Source organism: Sceloporus undulatus, chromosome 8 (assembly GCF_019175285.1).
Source record: "Sceloporus undulatus isolate JIND9_A2432 ecotype Alabama chromosome 8, SceUnd_v1.1, whole genome shotgun sequence".
Taxonomy (NCBI): Eukaryota; Metazoa; Chordata; class Lepidosauria; order Squamata; family Phrynosomatidae; genus Sceloporus; species Sceloporus undulatus.
The window spans coordinates 22,260,428-22,284,755 of NC_056529.1; the positions used below are offsets into that span (position 1 = coordinate 22,260,428).

General features: G+C 44.5%; 1 protein-coding gene across 1 annotated transcript in view; it reads left to right on the top strand.

Annotated features, from left to right (window-relative positions):
* Positions 1-335: 335 nt before the first annotated feature.
* LOC121914482 (B-cadherin-like) overlaps positions 336-24,328 on the top strand; it is a 35,862-nt gene continuing 11,869 nt past the window's right edge. The window contains exons 1-6 of the mRNA XM_042437924.1: positions 336-485; positions 2,084-2,204; positions 21,657-21,880; positions 22,188-22,322; positions 22,562-22,717; positions 23,289-23,433. Coding sequence (XP_042293858.1) covers positions 429-485; positions 2,084-2,204; positions 21,657-21,880; positions 22,188-22,322; positions 22,562-22,717; positions 23,289-23,433 — 838 coding nt within the window. The 5' untranslated portion in view covers positions 336-428. The remainder of the gene's footprint in view (positions 486-2,083; positions 2,205-21,656; positions 21,881-22,187; positions 22,323-22,561; positions 22,718-23,288; positions 23,434-24,328) is intronic.

A 24,328-nucleotide genomic window follows, 5' to 3' on the forward strand; every position in this document is an offset into this window, starting at 1 on the left:
GGGAGCAAGTTTGATTTCTGCTGCTCCAGAGAAGAGGACATAATGGAGCAATGGATGCAAACTGGAGGAAAGAGAGATTCCACTGAAACATTAGTCAATAAAGGTGACCCTGTTTTGTGGGTCTGGCTGCTGGGTAAAAAGCATGGTCCTTGCAAACAGAACGCTAGGGATTCAAGGCTGCTGCTGCTGCTGCCTTTCTCTTTGCAAGGAAGCCTGCACACCTGAAGCTCCTTCTCCGATTGGACAAGGGCCAGAGGAACGATGTGCCTTGCCTCACCTGTGTAGGGCGGGGCCTTCAAGGGGGTGGGCGGGGCCTCCCCGAAGTAGGCGTGGCCTCTCACCTGCTGCAATTCGTGCGCTGCTTCCAGAAGGACAGAGTCTCTCTGCGCTTCAGCCTTGCGCTTGCGTTGCCTTTGGCTCCTCTGGGGATGATGGGAACTCACTTTGGGAGCCTCTCCTGCTTTTTCCTCCTCTTTCTCCTCCAGGTAAGGGATGGGGATTTTTTGTGTGGGGGGAATACACTAAAGGCACTCTGTGCATGCTCAGAGGGGGTTGTAGCAACGGTTTGCACAGTCTTGTGCCCTTCTCCTTCCTCTTTTGGGGCAGGAAAGTGCCCCCCCCAGCTCTATCTCCTCCTGGTGGGTCTCTTCTGGGTTCAAATCACTCCCCATTGCCTTTTCCCTACAAAAAGCAAGCACTTGTAGGACTAACGTGTTGTTGCTGTTGTTATTGTGTGCCTTCAGGTCCTTTCTGACTTATGGCAATCCTACGAACCTATTTTCTTGGCAGAGGTTTGCCATTTTGCCTCCCTCTGAGGCTGAGAGAGTGTGACCTCTTGCCCAAGGCCACCCAATGAGTTTCTATGACCAAGATGGGATTTCAATCCTAGTCTCAAATACCCCCCAAATTAAAAAAAAAATTCTGCTTCCTCGGTTACATTTTCCTTCTGTCCCCAAATGTCATGGTTTGAGCTTTGGACTATGGCTTCAGAGTCCCGGGTTCAAATCCCAGCTCAGCCATGGAAACCCATTGGTTGACCATGGGTCAGTCCCACTCTCTCAGCCTCAGGGGAAGGCAATGGCAAACCTCCTCTGAACAAACCTGGACATGGAAAGTCCCAGGATAGGTTTGCTTTGTGGGTTTCCATAAGTCAGGAAGGAATTGAAGGCACACAAGAGCAACAACAAGGTCCAAAACACATTGCAGAAATAATCCAGTTTGGGACCGCTTTAACTGCCCTGGCTCAACGCTGGGAAGTTCTGGGAACTGTAGCTTTGTGAGATCTCTAGCCTTCTGTGTTAAGAGCTCTGGTGCCACAATAAACTACAGTTCCCAGGATTCCCTAGCACTCAGCCAGGGCGGTTAAAGCACACTCAAACTGTATTATGTCTGCAGTGTGTTTGGACCCAAAGTCATTTCAAAAGCCCCATTGCTTTGTCCCTGCCACCTTCTCTCTGGGACTGCTTCCGCACTGAAGAAATAATCCAGTTTGACACCGCTTTAACTGTCCTGGCTCCATGCGATGGAAATTATATATATATGATTACATTTTAGCATAATAAAAACCATTTTGCTGCGAAGCATAATCCTAAACACATATTTAAACTTACGTATTGACCCTGTTGTTCCTTCCTTTTATCATTATCAACCCCGTACTTTCCACCTTAATACACTCTTGCTTTCTGTTATCATTACATTTTTAAAAATTATTCTTCGCATGTGTATTTCTTGTACAGAAAACAATATTTCATTCTTCTTTTCGACCTTAGCAAAACCTTTCCCGGTTTATTTTATTCAACGCCTCGCTTTGTGTTACCAAAGGAATTGATATATTTGGTTTTAAAAAATCAATTAATTAAAAATAATAGTAGCGTATGTTCCTTTCTCTTCCATCAGATAATTTGACCATGGTTTCCATTCATGTTCAATGCGATGGAAATTCTGGGCATTGCAGTTTGTTGTGGCCCCAGAGCATTGAGCCAGGGCAGCTAAAGTGGTGTCAAAGTGGATTATTTCTGCAGTGCGGATGCAGTTGTTTAACCTTGGGTGCCTTTCTTGACGCTGTTTTCCCCTTCCTTTCTAGGCTGACAGATGGACATGTCAAGAGGAATCAGATGCCCAATGCCAACCAGGTTTCACTTTGAGGACTTACACTTTCCTGGTGCCAAGGGCGGATTTGGAGCGGCACCGGGTTTTGGGCCGAGGTAAGCGTGAACCCACTTTTCACGGCAAACTCCTCCTTCCTGACACCCAAGTTTCTTTTTTTGAGTGGGAGGTTGTGCAAAGTGATGCAAGAGCCTCATCCTCTCTTTGGAGGATTAGACCAGTTGCTTCCCTTGAGACAAAAAAGGGCCAAAAATTGACTTTCTTTTGGCGCTGGATTAGTCATTCTGCAAAGTAGGGCAGAGAGCGGGCAAAGTTGCCCCACGGCCGTTGCAACGTCACCCGCTGGGAGTTTCCCTCTGAGCAAAGCAAAACTATGGCTCTCTTTACTAAATATTATTGGTGCTGGTGATTCATGTTTCTGGGGTTTTTTTTAAGACTGACTGAAAGGAGGGGTGTGAATCCAGCAGGTCAATAAAAACCCGAAAGGAAAAGACAAACATGGGATGTGTCGAGGATAAATTGATTTCTTGGTGCAACTTGGAAAGGCTCGCCAAGGCATTTATGGATTTGTTTAGTTTCCTCATTCCATTGTGGTCCCAGGCTTCACCCTCCATTCTGCTCAGCATCCATCTTCTGCCTAGAAGCAAGGAGACTACATCATCCTAATTACATATATTTATATTTATTAACCAATAAAAATTACACACACACACACATAATTTTTATTGGTTTACAAATTTGCAAGCTTTCATAAGTCATGTCAGGTTCTTCTTACACAGACATATATAACAGCTTAATTTTTCAAGTCATATCACCTTTATAGTACATAAAAATCCACACTGATTATTTATCTCCGTACCTTCCCATGTTTCTCTGGCATTAAGACTCCTCTGTTTTATCAAAGTACTCTGTGTGTGAGTGTGTGTATATATAATCTGTGTGTAACTGAACAGTAAACTGTGAGCAACAGTAGTTGGTAGTTAATCCATACTTTCAAGGGCCATTTTCCCTCTGTCTCATTGTCCCTGGGATGATCCTGGACTGGCAACAGGTTCCCAAATTTTGGTCCTCTAGATGTTTTGGACTTCATCTCCCAGAATTCCTGAACATTGGCCAACATGGCTAAGGCTTCTGGGAAATGAAATCCAAAACACCTGGAGGACCAAAGTTTGGGAACCGCTGTGTATAGTATGACTCTCTTGGTGATGTTATTGTGTGCCTTCAAGTCATTTCTGGTTATGGAGACTGTCGTCTAAGGCAAACTAGCACAGGGTTTTCTTGGCAGGATTTGTTCAGAGGAGATTTCCCATTGCCTTCTTCTGAGGCTGAGAGAGTGTGACTTGCCCAAGGGTTTCAGTGGCAGAGATTTGAACCCTGGTCTCCAGAGTCATAGTCCAACGCTGGCTTTCCTCTTTGCAACATACCAGGTGTAAAGTTTAAGTGCAGCATGCAGTATTTGGAGATAGGCAATAAATGGAGAGCCAATGTTGAGGAATAAGTGTTGAGCTATGACTCTGGAGACCAGGGTTTGAATCCTGGCTCAGCCATGAAAACCTTGCGTAAGTCACACTCCTTTAGCCTCAGAGGATGGCAATGGCAACCCCGTTCTAATGCAATGTGCCAAGAAAACCCCACAATAGGTTTGCCATACTTTGGAACTGACTTGAAAGCCAACAACACACACACACACATACAATAATTTGTGAGTTTTCAGCTCCGAGAGGAGCAGTTTTGGGGCAGTGTTTTGCCTCCTGGGAGATCCAGGAAAGCGTTAACTGAAAATCCAGGTGTTTTTCCCCTGGCTGCCCTTTAGCAATGCAAGGTGGAGCTTGGATGCTGAGGCCCAACGTGTTCCTACTTGCAGGTGGCTTTGGGTGGGTTTTGATTTGCTCATTTGAACCTTGACAAATGATGCTCCCTGGCTGCCTCCTTTCCCTCTCTCTTTTTCTTTCTTTTCTGGTTTATCAGAGTTTCACTAACCTGACAAAGCCGGGCCTGTTTTGTGTCAATAAGCCTTCGTGAATCATTGACTTGGTTTCAGGGAGACTTTGCCTGCAGCCTGGCTTGCAAAGCTCTGATGGAAAGGGCTGTTTGGTCTTGATGGCTGGATTTTGAACTCGTGTTTGCCTTTGAGTTCGCTGTTTCTGGGCGTTTGCATGCAACCAGGCAGCGTACAAAAACAGGGCATTGCTATGGCGCATGTGTGAGTTCGTTCATCTTTATTATGGTCATAGACCAGCACAATGGTGAATATGTGTAATATGACAATATTGCCTCCTGAATAAGAACTAATCTTGTAAAGGAGGAATAAGGTGGAAAAGAAAGGCAGCCCCTAAGAAGACCCTGTCTTAGGGTTTCAGAAAAGATGGCAGATAACTTTTGTTGTTTGCATACCCATAAAAGTATATCACACAACATACATTGAAATGAATTGTAGCTGCAACACAGTGACTAATCTTAGACTTCAAATACTGTTTTATACACTCCTTTATTAAGAGGCTTAGATACTCCCATCTTTTATTACAATATTCTATTATTTTTATTCCAGTCTGTCTCTGATTTTCCTGGTGTTTTTCCATTTAACCCAGCGGTCCCCAGCTCTGCTCTTTAAGGGATTTTGGACTATTGGCCAATGTGGCTGAGGCCTCTGGGAAATGAAGTCCAAAATCTCTTTAAAAGGCACAGTTTGGGGGCCACTGGTTTAACCGATTTGTCAGTCAATCCATTTCGATAGCATCAAAAAGCTTTAATATCCATTCATCTATTGTTGGGATGGCCACTGGTTTCTAGTGTTGGGCAATCAGAATTTTGGCTGTGGATACCATGTATACTAGTATAGTATAGTATAGTATGACCCTTGTCCTTTCACACTGCTGTTAAGGATGCAGAAACCCTCTCCATTCACGCTGCTGTCAAAGATGCACAAGCCTTGTCCTTTTAGACTGCTGTTAATGGTGCATGAGCCCTGTCCTTTTTAAAATCCCATTTGAATGTATTGGGTTCAAAAAGTATGGCGTTGGCCATATTATGGGAGAGACACAGTGAGAGCTTCTCCATCCTGTGTCTTCCAGAAGTGTTGGACTACCATGGTGCTGCTGGCTGGGGATAATGGGCACCATGAAAATCAGCAAGAATGTTGAAGGACTGGTCCTGGGAAATGATGAGTCTGGGCTGGTGATATCAGAGGTTGGGAGCTGCCTTGCTTTATGTGAAAGAGAAAGGATGATGCTAACCACTTTAAAAAGGGGATATTTAACCACCAAGAACCTGAAATACCAACCCAGCCAGGTGGATCTTACCTGGAGGAGTGGAGTCAGCACACCTGTTTCCTAATGCAGACCTCTGTCATTCTGTCTTGAAATGAATGCTACAGTGCATTACGAGGGACAAGTCCAAGAAAATAACTTTTCCAAGCTCTAATACTAGACAAGATGGATCCAGAGAATCAATATAATAAAGCAGCCTCCAAAAACAGATAAGATTAGGTGCTGCGGGAACAGTAAATGTTTGTGTCAGTCCAAACTGTTTGAAAGGTGGCAAGTACTATTAAAATGGAAAAAGCTTTAACTGTGAAGGTTTTAAGAAAGAGACTGGGTTGCACACTCTCTGAAGAAACCGTCCAGTGCTAGGAAAGGATTAGGGACTGGAAACTTTCCGCAGATTGTACAAACATTTTTCTGGGGAGAGAGATTTGGGCGTCTCTCGCCACGCCTGGCTTCTCCAGACCCCTCTTGAAAGAGGCATTGCTTCTACAAGAATCTGCCCTATTGTTATCCCTCTTCTTGGGATATTAAAAGATTAAAGTGGGATTTGGGGAATAGGGTCACATGGAGTCCCGTCCGGCGTTCTGCGTGCTGGAAATTAGTCCAAATGCAAGGCATGTCTGTTCAGAAATAGTTATGCTCTCGGAAGGACTTATTCTCAAGGAAGAGAATTGCAGGTACAGCTTCTCTATAATGGACAGAAATCATAACTTTGTTGTTTGCAGAAACCCAGCTGTTGAGGATTTTTGTTCCAGCTGGAGGCATCAGAGGGAAAAGCTTAGATCCCCTCCCATCATGCAGCCATGGAAGTCAGAAGAACCCTGTTAAAAAATAAATGTTGGTACCATTACCATTGCTGTAGTGCATTGAGTTGCCTGCCATCTCAATGATAACATTGTGGTTGCTAGTGTGGCGTATCTCTTTTCCGTGATCATAGATCTTTGCATTGCTGACTCAATCTCTCATGTCATCAGAGCAGCTGCTTTTCAAGAAGAGGGTCTTGGGTTCAGTCTTGGGCAACTCAAAATCTTGGGCAATATTGCCAAGAAAGGTCTTTTGGAAAGAAGGATCAGCCCAGACTCCTGGGAACCCCTTTAATTTCAATAGAAAATGTACATATGTTTTGTTTATCTGGAAAGTTGTTCAGCGGAGGATTGTGCAAGCTTTTGAATTGCACAGAGCTCTTCGTCAGACCATTAAAGGATGTTGCAAAAGCTCCTTTCTCCTCCTCCCCAGCCGCTTCTTCCTTGCTCCTCTCCTTTGGAAAGGGCACTGGGGTGCCTACCTTCAATGACACAGTTCCTCCCAGGGTGTGTTTGTGTTTGTGCGTATACAGTGCTTCCTGCTGTTTGGTTGTACCTGTATTGCAAAATCAGAAGAAATCTTTAACAAATGACTGTGTGTGTTTCTGTGTGTGCGTGCGAGAGAGAGAGAGAGAGAGAGAGATAATGTAATTGGGCAACTTCCCACTTTCAGACGACTCATGCATGGTTTTTTGTGGCTTTTTCAGGCTATGTGGCCATGTTCTAGAAGAGTTTCCTCCTGACGTTTCGCCAGCATCTGTGGCTGGCATCTTCAGAGAATGCTGCCTGGAAAGGACTTGGCTATATATATTGTGTGACCTGGAAAGGCAGGAGTGATTTGCATGTGTCTTGTTCTGTTGCTAATGGCAGGCCTCAGGCTGGGAGGGTCTGCAAAAGAGGATGAGACTCTGCTTGCTAATGCTCATTGTCTGCTGGGAGAGTTCTCATTTGCATTTGTTGAGTCTTGATCCTGCTATCTTTCAGGACTGGTAGCCAAACCTTGTTTACTTTAAGCCAGGGTTTCCTCTTTCCTGTTGGAGTTGTCCAGGTGTTTGTGGATTTCAATGGCTTCCCTGTGCATCCTGACATGGTAGTGGTTGGCATGGTCCAGAACTTCAGTGGTTTCAAACAGTATTTTATGCCCAGGATGGTTTGTGGCATGTTCTGCTACTGCTGATTTTTCTGGCTGGCCCAGTCTGCAGTGTCTCTCGTGTTCCTTGATTCTTGTTTGCATGCTGCGTTTGGTGGTCCCTATGGAGACTTGTCCGCAGCTGCATGGTATGCGCTAAACTCCTGCGGCTGTGTGAGGGTCTCTTTGGTCCTTGGCTGAGCAAAGCATTTGCTGGATTTTCTTTGTCGGTTTGTAAACCATTTGCAGGTTGTGCTTCCTCACCACTTTGCCTTATCCTGGGCAGGGGCTCTGAACCCTATTTTGGGGTTATTGTTAGTGACGCAGCAGTGGCAACATTTCTGAGAAAGTGTGCAGCACGGCGGCCAAGGGACTCCGTTCTGAATCAAGAAGCCCCTGGTTCAAATTCTGCTGCCGACTCATTTGAAGGCCTTGGGAAGGCTGCTCTGGCGGATTCTGGGAGTCATAGGCCAAAGCAGTAACTTCTCTGAACTTTGGATATGAAGAAGACTGGTACAGTTGGCCCTCCTTCTCCAGATTCAACCATCCGCAGTTTGAAAATATTTAGAAATATATGTAAATTCCAAAAAGCAAACCTTGATTTTGCCATTTTATATAATGGGCACCATCTCACTATGCCATTGTATTTAATGGGACTTGAGCATCCATGGATTTTGGGGGACTTGGAGCTAAACCTAAACAGATACCAAGGACCCACTGTACTACAACTACTACTAATAATAATAATACCCCATTGTATTTTGTTATCCATAGGGGGTCCTGGAACTAAACCTAAGTGGATACCAAGGACCCACTTTACTACTACTACTACTATTACCCCATTGTATTTAATGGAACTTGAGCATCCATGGATATTGGTATCCACAAAGAGCCCTGGAACTAAACCAGGGACCCACTGTACTAATAATTGCTAATGTTCTCTTTAATACTTGGTTAATACTGGTACCCATTCCTCATGATGCTGTTACTAAAAGTGGCCCCAATACTTACAGGTCTTTGATGAACTTTAAAGGATGAGTCAAAAGCACTGGACTCTCAGCCCCAAAGTGGGTTCGGCACCTTGGATATCTCCTTTAGACTAAACCCCAGAGTGGATTCACAGTCCCATTACATAGGAGGTTTTGCTGGGTGTTTTCTCAAATGTTTGACTTTCAGTGACAGCAAAGCTTGGGAAACTGGGGGTTATTACCCCCAGGAACCTCATTTAAATGCTGGTGACATTTCCCTATTCAGTGGCTGAAGGAAGGCCTCTGTGTGATTAAAAAGTTTGTAAAAATCTCTGAGGTTTGGCTCCAGGATCCTCCATGGATACCAAAATCTGTGGATGCTGAAGCCCCATTAAGTGCAATGTAAGTAAAATGGTGTCCCTTACATACAATAGCAAAATCAAGGTTGGCTTTTTGGAATTTAGGTAGGTAGGTAGGTAGGTAGATAAGATAGATAGATAGATAGATAGATTTTCCTAAGGCATGCATAATTGAATGCCTGGATAAAGAATGGATAGATAAAGAGGGCCAAGTGTATAATCCTCTCCAAGCAGTTTCCCTAATAAACAAAGTGTGAACATATGCTTTCTTTCCAAATGGAAGGGATTAGAGTATATGAATAAAATAAAAGGATCCACCTTGAACCTCACTGAAGAAAAAGTGAACTGTAAGTGCAATAAATAAATAAAACTCCAGGGAGTTACTGCTGCCATTTAGGGTCAAAATGGTGGGTCAGAGATACCAAGGGCCTAATAATGCAATAAGATAATGACCAGTTTAAGCACAGACTCATGTGGTATGGGTTCGAGTGGCTGCTCCTTGGGACATTCCCTGCATTTGGTGACCTTTTTTGGGCATCGTGCAACCATCAGGTTCCAGGACACACTGCGTTGCACAACTCTTCATGACACATAACTTGGGAAGTTGCTCCGGGTTGCCTCCATCCTTTTTTCTCGCTCTTCATCATCTGTTTGGGGTGTACAGAGTGTGGGATTAGCTTTTACCTTTTCTCCAAACAAAATCAGATTCTTTAGCACTGAGTTTGGGGACAGAAAGAAGTGTTTGCCTCCGCAGAAAGTATGGCGCAGCATCTGCAAAAGTGGACTTGGAGACAATGAAGGTGGTGCTAATTACAGGCCCTTTTGCTTGGCCTGAGGATTCTTAAGGGAAGCCTTTGAAGTGGGGGCCCTTGGAGGATTAGCTGAGGGGTTTCCATCCTCCCCATTAATTTATGTCACATTTAAAGGGCTGGAATGGGAAAGAGGTTCAGTTGCTCCCCTTCAAGGCTGTCAAATTAAGCCCTGCGCCAAGCCCCATGGCAACACTGGAGGATTCCTTGCACAGGTGGATCAGTCGGGAGGCTCCAGGCGCCACTTTGAGACACCAGAAGATAATCATAGAGCAGAGCAGATCTGTTGGGTGGAGGTTTGCAAGCTTTCCTGCTACACAGAACTCCCAAGGCAATGGCAGGTGTGCAGTTAAGAACCCTGAATGCATCTCAGGGTTTGCACAGATGACCCAGGTCCATAGAAGGGGAAGCACCCTCAAATAGAGGTCTTTAGGCAGAGGCTAGATAGCCGTCTTTCGAAGATGCTTTGACTGAGAGTTCCTGCATGGCAGAATGGGGTTGGACTGGATGGCCCTTCTAGGGTGTCTTCCAACTATATGATTCTATGTCATGTAGTCCCACTCCTGCCATGCAGGAATACACAGTTAAAGCACTCTTGAAAGGTGGCCATCTAGGAATTAGGAAGAGCTCCTGACAGTAAGGGCTGTTCAACAGTGGAATATGTTGCCTCGGACAGCAGTGGAGTCTCCTCCTTTGGAGGTTTTTAAACAGAGGCTGGATAGCCATTTGTCCCAGGGAGGGATTTGACTGTGTATTCCTGCATGGCAGAAGAGGGTTCGCATCCAGCTTGGGCAATTGTGATATGGCTGCGGTTGTCCCTCTTTTGCCTCCGTCGTCCTCTGCTCCCCCAAAAGTGGAAGGAGAGAAGATGCACAATCTCCTCAATCCTCATGTAGGATTTTCAGGGAGTTCACCTGGGCCAACCTCATCCAGGGTGACCAGGTGTCCTCACCACAAAATGGAGGACCTTCAAGAGAAAAGACCTTCAAGAAGATATTACAAAAGAAAAGCCAAAAACACTCAAACTGTATAAATTCATGGTTCTTAGGCATGTTCAAAATGGAGGACATTTTGGAATCCCTCCTGCACAGAAGGCTGATGTGTAGGATGTGTCCTGGAAAAGGAGGACATGTCTGGTCATTCTGACCTCACCTTGTTTTTTCCTTGGCGGGAGCATCATTTTTTCAGGTGACACCCAGAAGCTTCATCCCATGTTTTTCTAGCAAAAACATCTCCCTTGAGAAGAGAATGCCTTCTGGGTCCCTTATATGGGAATCAATTGGTCCAGGAGTGTGAAAGGGAAACCTGCCCCAGGAGCGATTTGGTCATTCCTCTGCTGGCTCTCCAAGCTTTGCTTCGCTTCCTTGCTGATTTTGATCCAGAATGACCTCTCCCTCCTCCCAAAGAGGATTCATATGGCTCTGAAGAGTCATATTCAGTGCTGGATTCCCATCCCACCCTCTTTGTCCCGGTGCCGAATTGTTCCCTGCTTGCAGACGGATGACAGTGCTCTGATTCAAAGCGGAGGTGAAACTCTGGCCTTGCAAGCTGGAAAGTCAGGTGAAACTCCAGGGTGAGGTCACTCATTGTTCAAATACGGAACCAGACTCAAAACGCACAACTGAACAACAAGGCAGTGGCGAAGGGGAACTATGCTTGGCCATACGGTTTGTCTTGATGCTCCTTATAGACCAGTTCAAAGTGGTCCATTCTGATTGCAGTGTCTTCTACTCCTCTTATCACTTGTTTGAGATAAGATTTGTCTTTTTACCCAACCAAGTGTGCCATTGAACCATAGCGGTGTCCCTCAGTAAAATATTACTTTGTTGTTGTTCTGTGCCTTATAGTTGTTTTTCCCCCCTTTTATTCTATCATGTATTTAATTCATATCTTGCCTTTCTCTCTCTCATGGAAATCCACTGGGTGACTTTGGGCAAGGCACACACTCTCAGCCTCAAAGAAAGGCAATGGTAAATCCCCCACTCTAATGATGATGATGATGATGATGATGATGATGTTGTATCCTGCTTCTCCAGAAGATTGAAGCGGCTAACACTAGAAACATCCCTAAAATACAATAATCATTTGCTGCCATTGTATCCCAAACCCTCCCATCCACAATAAAAACACAATTAAGTTCCTTAAGCAATTACTAAAACAATTATTAAAATTACAAGGCAGAGGTAGTTAGGGCAGTTGTTGAATGATTACATACAAGGTTGCTGAACAAACCTTGTTGAGAAAATCCCACGGCACGGTCAGAAACCACTTGGAGCCACACGACAGCAACCAGAACCAAGTGTTCAGCAATGGATATTCCACCTTCAAGGCTCCTTCATTGGAGACTTCCAGGCAGTGGTTGCATGGCCCACCTTGCAGGGATGCTTCTACACAGGTGTTTCTACATTTTCTGCATCTGGGGGTGGTCTAGGTGACCCTTATGGTCCCTTTCAGCTCTGTGGTTTTGCTGGTCCTACTTTGGTCCTCCAAATGGGGAAGTGGGCTCTGTTTCGATGCAGTCATCTTCTGGTGCCCAGCCCTGGACTGGGAACAGAGGAGGAAGATGACTATCTCCATCACCGGAAACTGGGACCTTTGCTGGGCGGCTGCTAGGGCCATATTTAGTTCTCTTGTGCAAAAAGGTGACTGGGTTCACTTTGCTTCTCTGGAAAGGACTGTGTAACACCAGAAGCAGACCTTAATGTGGATTTTCCTGCCGATAACAAGTGGCAAAAACCGAGCATCGCCTGCTTTCTCTCTGGCCATGATTTGCAGAAGATGGTGGGGAGGGACCCTTGTCCTCTCTGTGCCACAGGAATTCAGCTTAATGCGCCATGCGGCTTCCTTGGCTTTTGAAGGCCAGATGTCCCTGGCTTATTTGTTTAAAAGAAGAGTGAAATATTTTCCCCAGCCTCTCCAACTCGAGATAAGATACTAATTTTTTGCTGCAGAAGGGAATTCCAGGGCTTTGTTGGTGGATCTCATGGCCTCTGCTCCCTTCTTGCAGGACGTTGGGGGAAAGGAGAGAGGCAATGGTTTGGAGAAAAGGCTGGAGCATCTCTAGGAACAAATGTGCCAGTCGTCTGGGACAGCAACATTTTGGGTTTTGCCACAATGGACCCAGTCCAGGAAGGATGCTGGGAGAGCAATATTGCAAAGCATTATGGGGCACGACCATAATCCTTTGAGACCAATGTCCCCTTTTAGGTTTTGTTCTCTTAAAAATAGCTTCAAACATTAAACAAAAATGAACATGCTATATACAGTTAATTCTATAGACACAACTTGGTTGACATTGTTAACAGTAGAACTTCCTATCTTCAGAGGATCGGTGTTTAATATTTTTCTTTAGCTGTATTCTATTTCTTTCTTTTTTTTCCTTTTGGCCCCTATTTGTTCATCCAATTTTATTTCCATCCATTTTAACCAATACTGCAATAATCTAAAAGAAAAATGCTGCTCTAACTAAGGCACATGGTTATTGTAAATTGTTGACTCTGCGCTCTGTAACTTTATGCTTATTTGAGCATTAGCTTAACAATTGCAATGCAATATTCTGATATGGCATATATAATCCGTCTTTTCTGTTTTTCCCATTCTCCTTCCTATGTGTCCTTTTAAGATGGAGAAATGGAAACTTCTGAGGCCCTCACCAAAAAAATGCCTGGTTCTTTCATGGTTGGAGGGCAGGATTTGAACCAGGGACCTCTTGCAAAGTAAAGCAGAGGGTTCCCCTCCCTGAACAACAATGCAACAAGGCCAGCAGCTCTCTTGCATGGGTTTTTCTCCACCTAAATATTCACGGAATGGCAGAAATGGAGGAGAAAGCTGTTTCTTTGTTGAGCTGCCTCTGTGGCTTTGCAAAGGGGAAGCATGTCACACTTTCTCTGGCGCTTTCAATGCTTCTTGCCCGAAGAGGCCCATGGCTGCCAGAGGGATTTGTTGGGTCCTGCCTAGGCATAGTACATGGCTGGAGGAACCGGATCAACTGGGACTGAGGCTCCACTCCCAAACGCCAAGGAAAAGCCGTGGAACAGGCTTCTGCTGCAGAGGATGCAGAGGAACAGCGCATTGCAAAAGTCACAATTTTGCACTGCCACACCCATTTGTGGCTGGGGGATTCTATGATTTCAAAAGGGAAGGTCTGGTACAGTTGGTCCTCCACATCCATGGATATTTTTTATCCACAGATTCAACCATCCCTGGTGCACCATTTTTCTATGCCGTCGCATTTAATGGGACTTGAGCATCCACGGATTTTGGTATCCACCAAGGGTCCTCAAAGCAAATCTCATCAGATGCAACAACAATAACAACATTTCCCCATTGTATATAACAGGACTTGAGCCTCCATGGATTTTGGTATCCATAGGGGCCCTGGAACCAAACCCCAGCAGATGTAGTAGTAGTAGTAGTAGTAGTAGTAATAATAATAATAATAATTCTTCCCCATTGTATGTAACAGGACATGAGCCTCCATGGCTTTTGGTATTCACAGGAAATCCTGGCGCCAAGCCCCAGCAGATACCAAGGGCCCACTGCAGTAGTATTAGTATCAATAACAAATTGTTTATAATGGGACTTGAGCATCGAAGGGCCCACTGTATTAATGATAGACCCTGTGAGATACAGATTTCTTCTAAGTGCCAAAGTACCAAATCAAATGAATCAGGACAAAACAAGTGAAGCAGCCATTTCCAATTTCTTCATTACAATCTTGCAAGAAGAAGGGTGTCTCAGGCAAGGAGGCTTTACACAGTATTTATAAGACATTTTCTGTTACAATATTTCTATCTCATTTCCTTATTGGCCAGATCTAGACATGTGATCAGTTTTAAGACCACTTTTTCATGTATGTAAAAACTCCACCCGTAACAGATCTCATCATACGTCTCATGACCATTTAAATTAGTCATTATAGATTCATTGGTGTGTTCTAATATTCATAGCCCCCCATTAGTCATGCGCAAAAGGGGATATCTCTTGACTTTTAGTAACCCAACCCAAAAAATAGTGTTCTTGACATTTAATGAGGATGGAGCTCTATTATCAGTTGGCTCCAAAAACTGCTTTGCCTCCTCCTCCTTTGCAAAGTTGTCCTTGACTTCCAGGTGCAGCCTTATTTGTTTGCTTGTTTATTTATTTGTTTATTTATTAAACAGAACAATTAGCCGTTATGATAATCTTAACAGAGACAAAAAACACTATTTAAAATAACTAAGTCCAGCATATTTTATAAGTGTATCTTATTTATTATCAAAGATATAACCCCCCTTTATTCTTATAAAATAATATATTTAATATTTAATAAATAACAATGTTATAAAAAGCTTATCTAAAAACTCTTTCTTTTACTAACTTATATATTTTTATAAAATTCCCTTTCAGTTAAAGGGCCTCAGCTGACCTTTTCTCAATCCTATTAGAATAGACATATTGATTATAATGGTATACATGTATATATGTGGTTCCATATTATCTATATATGTAATTTAATTATAGCATACGTTTCTATAGTCTTACCTGATTTCTACTCTATTCATCTGTTTCTAATTCTTTTATTAAATCTTATGTGTTTGATTCAAATCCATTTCTCTCAGACTCCTCATGTAACTTTGAGTAAATAATGCCACTATTTACTGCTCTTATGAATTGCATATATTTACTAGTAGTTGTGTTAACTCTATGTAACAAATATAACAGTAACTTTTTTGTAGTTTCATATAGTTGAGCAATAATTCCATTTAAACAATGTACTCTGTCATTCCATCTGGAAGGTAAAGATGCTGCAGCAATAATTTCATTGCAACCACAATGTAAGGCATACTGTGTATGACCTTTAAAAAATACCGTCAGGAGAACAGTCAGAATCTAAATACTGATAAAACATTAATAATAATAATAATAGTAATAGTAATACTGTAATAATAATGATGGGTAGCTGTGTTGGCCATTTAGCAAATTCAAACAGAAATCCCCCGGTCCTCTTCATTTCTTTTTCTTCGGCTGCGTGGCTTTTAACACTTTGCCTGATGAGGAAGTCAGCGGAGCTTTGAAAGCTTGCAATACGGATTTTTATTCTTCTTATTACAATTATAATAATTATTATTGCCTGTGGTTGGCCCAATAAAGGTAAATCCCTTGTTTGGTGGACTTTGGATGTTGTTGTGCTTTGGCTACCCTTGGATATGTTTCTCGGGAAAAAGGGTGCGGACTGTGACACCAGTCCCTCAAACAGCCGCACCTTTGCGATGGAAATGTGGACTTGGAAAATAGAAAGCAATAGAAAAAGGCAAAGTGCAAGCCTTGAGAGAAGAGAAAGGCATGAGACACACCCTTTGGAAAAACCAACACTAGTCCCTTGCATTTTGACCTGGTAAATAGCCTCCTCAAACAGGAAAAGGAAGAATGCATGTCCATCTTGCAAAGGGAAAAAAGCCCCCTCCAACCCTGAGTATTGGGGTATTCTGGCTGGGTGCAGGACCTGGGTTCAGCCATGGAAACCTCTTGGGGGGCCCTGCACAAATCAGACACTCTCTTCCTCAGAGAAAGGCAATATGGAAAACCTAAATCTTACCAGGAAAGCCTTTTGGGGAAAAAAGACCCAGCATGGTCTCGTGGTTTGAGAGTTAGGCTAGGACTCTGGGAGACCAAGGTTTGAATTGCTGCTCAGCCATGGACACTCAAGTTACACTCTCTCAGCCCCAGAGGAATCAGTCGCAGCAGAGAGGTCTTCTTGTAGCACCTCTGAGACTAATGGAAATAAAGAAGAGGGCAGCATGAGCTTTCCTGCTGGACTAAAGCCTACTTTAGTCTACAGTGGATGGATGGATGGATGGATGGATGGATGGGTCTTGTAGCACCTTTGAGAGTAAGTAAAAGAAAGACATTGGTAGCATGAGCTTTCCTAGACTTAAGTCTACTTTAGTCTACAATAAATGATATGCAGACAGACAGATAGAAGACTAGTATGTAAAGATCTTGTAGCACCTTTGAGACTCACTGAAAGAAAGAAATTGGCAGCATGCATGAGCTTTCTCAGATTTCACTTCCTCAGATGCATTTATATGCAGTAATGACAGTAATAAGTAGAGAGATCTTGTAGCACCTTTGAGACAATTGGAAAGAAAGAAGTTGGCAACGTGAGCTTTTGTTTGGTAGCCTTGCCCAGCCCCAGAGGAAGTGAGTGCCGAATCTGGATGATTCTACGAGAGGAAAAAAGTCTAAAATTATTATTTTTTAAATTATCCTGTATGATTTTTCAAAAAGCACCTTTGTCTGATGGAGAAGCCAGTGGCGCTTTGAAAGCATGCAGCCTGCATATTGTGCATTTGGTTTTCCCCATAAAGGTATCCCGGTTTTGTGGATTTTGGATATTATTGCACTTTGCTATAAATATGGCCAACCCTTGAATAGGTTTCCTGAATAATTCCTGGCCAAGAAGACCTTAGGAGAGGGTTGCCACAAGTTGGGGTTGACTTGAAGGCACAACAGCAACAAAACAGCATTCCAGAAGAAATAGGAATACAACACCCCCCCCCCCCAAAAAAAACCCCCCCCTTGGGTTCCTGTAGAAGGATTTATGTTCAAAGACTTTTTTAGCAGTCTGTCCTGAAAGGGCAGCTCCGGTGGCGGTGATCCTTGAAGGGCTTGGCTTGTTTCAAGCCCATTCTTGTTCTGCTTTGTTGCTCCTTGGAGGGCATGGCTTAGTTTTCTCACCTGGAGGAGCCCAGGCAGATGTCCCCAGCTCCTTTTGGGGAGAGGGTCACCTCTTTTAACTGGGGAGGGGGGACACAGTGTCCCCCCATGGATCTGGGGAGAAAGGCTTCTCAGGTCAGTATCATCCCATGCCCTGAGATTTCGAGGGAGTTTTGCAATAAGAGGCATGCAGGTTGGGAACCAGAAAGGAGAGGGACCAACTGGCTGAGAGCGGCCAGCGTTCAAATATGTGCAATGTGCCAGGAAGCATGGCCTTTCTTCAACCCACTGTCAATGCACTAGGTTTGGTTCCAGGACCCTCCATGGATACCAAAATCTATGGATGCTCAAGTCCCACTATACGCATTGGGGCGTTATTATTGTTATTATTATTATAGTGAGCCTTTGGTATCTTCTGGTGTTTAGTTCCAGGACCCCCCTTGGATACCAAAATCTGTGGATGCTCAAGTCCCATCATGAGCAACAGGACAACAAAATGATGGCCCTGATATAAAATGACAAAATCACGGTTTGCTTTTTAGAATGTACTTATGTTTTGAATATTTTCAAGCTGTGGATGCTTGAATCCATGGATAAAGAATCCATGGATACGGAGGGCGATTTATATCCTAATCCAGCATTTTCTCTTTCTAATCTCCCTTTGTAGTTTTGTTGTTCTGTGACAGCTATCCTGAGCTCTGAGATTGAATGTCTAGAGATGGAAGTGTTCTGCCACAGCCGTGTGTGTGTGTGTGTGTGTGTGTGTGTGTATTCCCATTCCTAATGTCTGATTTATGTCCATCTCTCCTCTGGCACAGAGACTGGCCTGAGCAGAGCGCTAAAGGGCATTGCTGATATAATGTGGCATAAATCACATTAGAGAATGAAGTGAAAGTGTCTCTAATATTGTGGGTTTTGTGATTAGGTCCCATAATGACCAAATAGATGTGTGGGCAGAATTGGCATCTGGGTTTGTGGCAAAGTCTTGTACCTGCCTCCCCTTCTATGTTTGTTTTCAACCTTTCCTAAACTCAGTATTTAAAGCCCAGGGCTTCTCTTCTTAAAACAATACTTTTCTCTGTTGTTCTTCAGTAATAATAACCCTTGCCCACTTGTTGCCTGGACTCATGCTTTTGACTACATTGCCATGTTGCTCATGTCCCAGTTTTCGTCTGTGAAATGTTGGCGGGTATGAGCGCAAGCCTTTGCAAGCCACCTCCTTGTTTAGTTGGCATCCAGATATACTTTGGCAAAGCTTCCGGCATGTTAGTCATGGCCCACACCTTGCCTGGCTGCAAACCGGTTCTTCCTCCTCTGTGTGCCAAGTTTTCTGCCCATTTCCACCTTTGGTGTGCATGAGATGCCCTTTGTCTCCTTCCGGGTTCCTTGGGATCTGGACTCTTCTATGGCCGTTAGGAAGGTGGGAGGTTGGCACGAAAAAAGTCTCTTCTTTATCAACTTGCAAAAGTCTCATGGTTGGAAAAGAGAGAGCTGAGTTGGCACTGAACTCCTTGCAGGGTCTCTCTGAGCATTGCAGGAGCATTGCTTCCCCCCCCCCCCTCATATTTACATTGAGAAATTTGCATGCTTGGGCTCCAGAGCACATGTTTGTTTCTTGGAACATATTTTTCGTAATGGGAAGTGAAAGGAGAGAGGTTTCTTTTTTCCTTCTCCTTCTGTTGGTTAATTCAAGTTGGCAAGGGAGCGTCTCAGCCGTCTTCCCTCACTTTGGTTTTGTTTCCGTAGAAGAGAAGGGAAAGCCATTGCGGGGAAGTGGTTTAAGCGTCAATCGCAACTCTGGAGTCCTGGATTTGATTCTCTGCTTGGCCATGATGTGACCTTTGGCAAGTCACACTCTCTCAGCCTCAGAGGAAGGCAATGATGGCCAACCTCTTCTGAACAAGTCTTGCCAAGAAAAGCCCATGGTTGTGTTGCCATAAATCGGAAATGACTTGAAGGCATGCGACAACAAGAGGAAGAGGAGGAGCAGGGATGGTTAAGGCATAAGATCAACACTGCAGACTCCTTGCAAAAGCTGTGTGTCCACATACGATAGTTGCACTGTAAGAATGGTTCTGTGAAGGGTACAGAGGCTGTTGTTTATTGTTTCCACAAATTTACTTGTCAAAATACTTAAAAAACATGTGTATGCAATTACACCAACAAACATATAACCATTCTTGCATACACAACTATCACCTGTTGTTGTACCCTGCCATAAGATAGACTCAAAGGCATGCAACAGCAACAGTGTAATGGAGATGCTTCCTTTCATCCAAAGTGCGAATGGGGACATGGTCACCCAGGGACTGTTTCTTTGATGAGAATGGGGCCCATGGGTGGGTCTTGCTGAGAGCGTTACTGGCGGATGAAGTGCCCTGGGTTTGTTGTTGTTTATGGGGAAGTCTCTTTGCCCTTGCATTCTTGCCATCTCTTCAAGGCCTCTGAGTGCATTAAGGGCCTTGAGCTGCATCTTCAGAGATAATGGACTGTCCTGGGTTTTCCTGCTCTGCTATCATGGAATAAGATCTCTGTCCACCTCTTAGGCAGCTCATGATCTGGTCAATTAACCCTTTGCATAGATTTCTTTCTTTCTTTCTTTCTTTCTTTCTTTCTTTCTTTCTTTCTTTCCAGCGCTTGCATGCAAAAGCTGGCAAAGTCTCAGGGACGTGCTCCAAAGTTAGCTTGCATGCTTTCTTCTCAGAACAAACACAATCACAACGACTTCAGGTTCCAAAAGCTGTTGGACAGGTGCAGAAAAGGAGATCTTGAAAACCAGTTGTGGTCAGGCTTCATGTGGCCATGTGCTTTGTAGTCTCTCTGGCTTTACTTCGCGAATGAAGATTCAGAAAGAACTCATGATCCTGCACTTTCTACAAGCGCACTGATGACTAAAAAGGCCAATCCGAGATAAACAGGTCCGGTTGCAGAAAGCTCAGCAGAAACTCTCCTTGGGTGATGTTTCTGGGTTGTGGTTCTTATTTCACTGTCGTTTCTCTTTGAGGCTCGTTCGGCGTGAGCTTTGTAGTATCAAATACAAAATGTTAGTTGAAGGACCTGTGTGTGGTGTTTGTGTAAGTGTGTGTACCTGTTGGCTTATGACAACCCAATGAATTTTGTAGGGTTTTTTAAAGGCAAGGAATACCCAGAGGTGGTTTTGCCAGTTCCTTCCTCTGAAATATTGCCTGCAGCACTGGGTATGCGTTGGTGGCCTCCCATCCAAGTTCTAACCATGGTTGACCCTGCTTAGCTTCCACGATGTGTGCACATGCCTTCAAGGCATCTCTCTATTTACGGTGACCCCATGCGTTTTGTAGGTTATTTTAAGGCAAGGGATGGTTTTGCCAGTTCCTTCCTCTGAAATATAGCCTCCAGCACTTGGTATTCCTTGGAGGTCTCCCATCCAGTTCCTAACCAGGGCTGACCTTGCTTAGCTTCCATGAAGGACCTGGTGCCTTTAGGATATTTAGACATAAGGTGGAAGGAGTTAGTTCTCCCAGTTTGCAAGGGCTGGTGGATGTGTTAATGGCTGTGGTTAATAGGAAAAATCAGAGTCAAAGGCTTAATTCAGCTCTATGGGAAAGACTAAAGGACCATATCTATGCGGGTGGGCAATATAAGCATTCTGCAGTTGCTCCCCATGAAATTTCCATTATGTCCCCAGATTTCTAGCATGGCAATAGCATAAAACAATCCACTGAGCCTCTCTCAGCCTCATAGGATGGCAAGGGCAAACCCCCTCTGAATAAATCTTGCCAAGAAAAACCCATGATAAATTAGTATTAGGGTCACTATCAGTCTGAAACAACTTGAAAGCACACAACAGCAGCAACAACAAATGGAGTGCTGGCCCCCTCTTGTGCCAAATGTTTGTGAAACACCATTCAGGGCCCTCTCCACTTCTTACTGATAACTTGTTTCCATTGACCACCTTTTCCCCTTGAATAATTCGTAGGTTGAAGGCTTTCATGGCCAGCATCCATAGTCTTTTGTGGGTTTTTCGGGCTATGTGGCCATGTTCTAGCAGAGTTTCATTCTCTGAAGATGCCAGCCACAGATGCTGGCGAAACGTCAGAAAGAAACTCTGCTAGAACATGGCCACATAGCCCAAAAACCCCACAAAAAACAATTCATAGGTTGTCTATCCAACCATTTTACACACACACACACTGGTTAAATTGTAGAATTCAAAGATATAGCCGTGTTAGTCTGTAGAATCAGTATGTAGAGAGATCTTGCAGCACCTTTGAGACCAACTGAAAGAAAGAAGTTGTCAGGAGAAGCTTTCAAAGACTTAAGTCTTTTTAAGTAGATGTCCCAATGCATCTAAGGAAGTAGACTTAAGTCTAGGAAATCTCACTCTACCAATGTCTTGCAAATTTCCAGATGCATCTGAGGAAGTACACTTAAGTGTAGGAAAGCTCATGATCCCAACTTGTTTCTTTCAGTGAGTCTTAAAGGTACTGCAAGAATTGGTTAGTTGTGTTTGTTGTAGCCTCTCTTTCCTCCCTCTTTGCTCAGTGCGCTTTGAGGATTGCACAGACAGGACACAAATCCCCTTCGTCTCGGACGACACTCGCTTCAAGGTGCGCCCGGATGGCACCGTGGTGGTCAAGCGTCCCTTGCATCTCCACAGCCACGAACAGAGCTTCTTGGTCCACACCTGGGACTCAGTGGGCAAGAAGCACTCGGCCATTGTGACCCTGCGGCACAGGCATCAACACCAAGACCCACACCGGCATCCGGTATTTATAGACATTTATTAGCCCGTATTTGTACCCTGCCTTTCCCTCCAAACTGGGGCTCAAAGTGGTTTGCAAATTAAAAATGCTTATAGTAACAAGCATACAGAAAGGTCAACATTGACATAATATTAAAATACAGTGGGCCTGTGGTGTATCCGTTTGGTTCCAGGACCCACTGTGGATAACCAATATGTGCTACAGATCCCAGAATTTAATAGCTTCGAGCCATGGCAGTTAAAGTGGTGTCAATGCCAAAACCATTATTTGTTGCAGTATTAAAGGTGTGTGTCCATCTGTCTCTTTGCAGGAACTCTACCATGGAGAGGTGCTGACCTTCCCAGAATCTGGTCCAGGCCTAAGGAGACAGAAGAGGGACTGGGTCATCCCTCCCATCACTTGCTCTGAGAACGAGAGGGGCCCCTTCCCCAAGAACCTGGTCCAGGTAAGACCAGCTCCTTCTTTCCACAGACCTTCTCTTGGACACTTTTTGGAAACCCCTTTCAGATGTCGGTCAGTGGAGCAGCAGTTCTATTTGGAGGAGGAGATCTGGGAGGCCAAGGTCCATGGCAGCCTTTCCTGGCTCCTGTTTTTGTCTCTCCAGATAAATCTGTCCCCTTTTGATACTCAGAAGATCCACACCCCTCCATCTCTCCTCCTTGACCAAATGTGTGTCCCTTCCAGATCAAATCCAACAAGGACAAAGAGACAAGGGTCTTCTACAGCATCACTGGCCAAGGAGCCGACAGTCCTCCGGTGGGCGTCTTCTCCATCGTCAGAGAAACTGGTTGGTTGATGGTCAACCTCCCGCTGGATAGAGAGCAGATCGACAAATACGTTGTGAGTCCACTCTCCCTTTCTTGCTTTTGTTTGGTCCCTATCCGTAATAATTAAGGTTGCCAGGTGCAAAAGTAAAGCTGATCTTACTGAGTTTTGCACCATTCTTTTTTGTATTTTGTATTTTAGAATTAAACTGTGGAACTCACTGCCATGAAATATAGCAATGGTTACCAAATTAGGCATCTTGAAAAGAGGGGTTAGAGGGGTTTGTTACTAAGAGCTATTAATTGTAATGGCTTATGTGTTGTCTTCTAAACCAGATGCCCCATCTTTCTCAATGGCAATTGCTGAGGAATGCAGACGGGAAGGTGCAATTGCTGATGATGGGCATCATTTGAGGCAAAAGGTTGCCCATTGAGTGAACAGAATACTGGACTGGAGAAGCCTTCTTTGGCCTAATCCAACTCCAGGGATTTTCTGACATTTTCCTCCTCCTCCTATCACGTCTCAGATTATAGAACTTCAATTGCATTCCTCCATTTGTGGCTGTTTTAAAAAACAACAGCAACAATATTCTGCCTGCCACCTTCTCCTGGTCCCTTTTCACCTGAGCCATGCTTCTCCTTTCCAGCTCTTCTCGCATGCGGTGTCTGCCAATGGCCAACCTGTGGAGGACCCCATGGAGATCATCATCAAGGTCAGCGACCAGAATGACAACCGGCCCGTCTTCACGCAGAGCGTCTTCGAAGGATCCGTTGCAGAGGGAGCTACACCGGGTAAGGGGTCATGCGCCGATGTGTGAATCAAGGGCAAAAGAAAGTGGGGTGACTTTGGTGCTGCTGAGCAGGGTGCGCTTCACTTCTGTGTCCTTAACCTTAATTTTAAAGGAACTATCCAGCAGGCCAAATCCCTAAATAGGTTCAGCATTTGGACACCTCCGTTAAAGCCTCCTGCCTTTGAGAGCCAGTGGAGTGGAGTGGCTTGAATGTTGGATTATGGCTCTGGAGACCAGGATTCAAATCCTGGCTTGGCCCTGAAACCCACTGAGTGGCCTTGGGCAAGTCACACTCTCTCATCCTCAGGGGAAGGCAATGGCAAACCTCCTCTGAACAAATATTGCCAAGGAAACTGCATGAGAGGTTCACCTTAGGGTCTCCGTAAGCTGGAAACAACTTGAAGGCACACAACAAGAAGCTAGAGACCAGGGCCATATTTTATACCGAGTTGGGAGACCCATCCCTGGCAAGTTTTCAGTTGTACCTGGTGGGCACCAATTTATTGCCAGTCTCTGGCACACTGGAGTTTGTGGGATTTGCTGGTTCTCTCTATCAGATAGTCTGAAACACACTGTTCTGCTTGACATTAGTGCCATTTTATCCCCGTATGTATTTTTCTTTCCTGGAAATCACCAGGGATTAGCACCACCACTTTGGGTAGCCCTGCCTTACTTCCTTGTTGTTAACCCCACTTGAGCCGAACTCGATTCATGGCAACCCAGTGGTTGAGACCTCTCCAAGGCACCTATCCTCTGCTACTCTTTACAGTTTCTGCACGTTCATGCCCATAACCTTCTTAATTGAGTCCATCATCCATCTGGCATGCGGTCTTCCTCTCTTTCTACTTCCCTCCACCTTTCCTTACTGTCTTTTCCAATGAGTCCTGCCTTCTCGT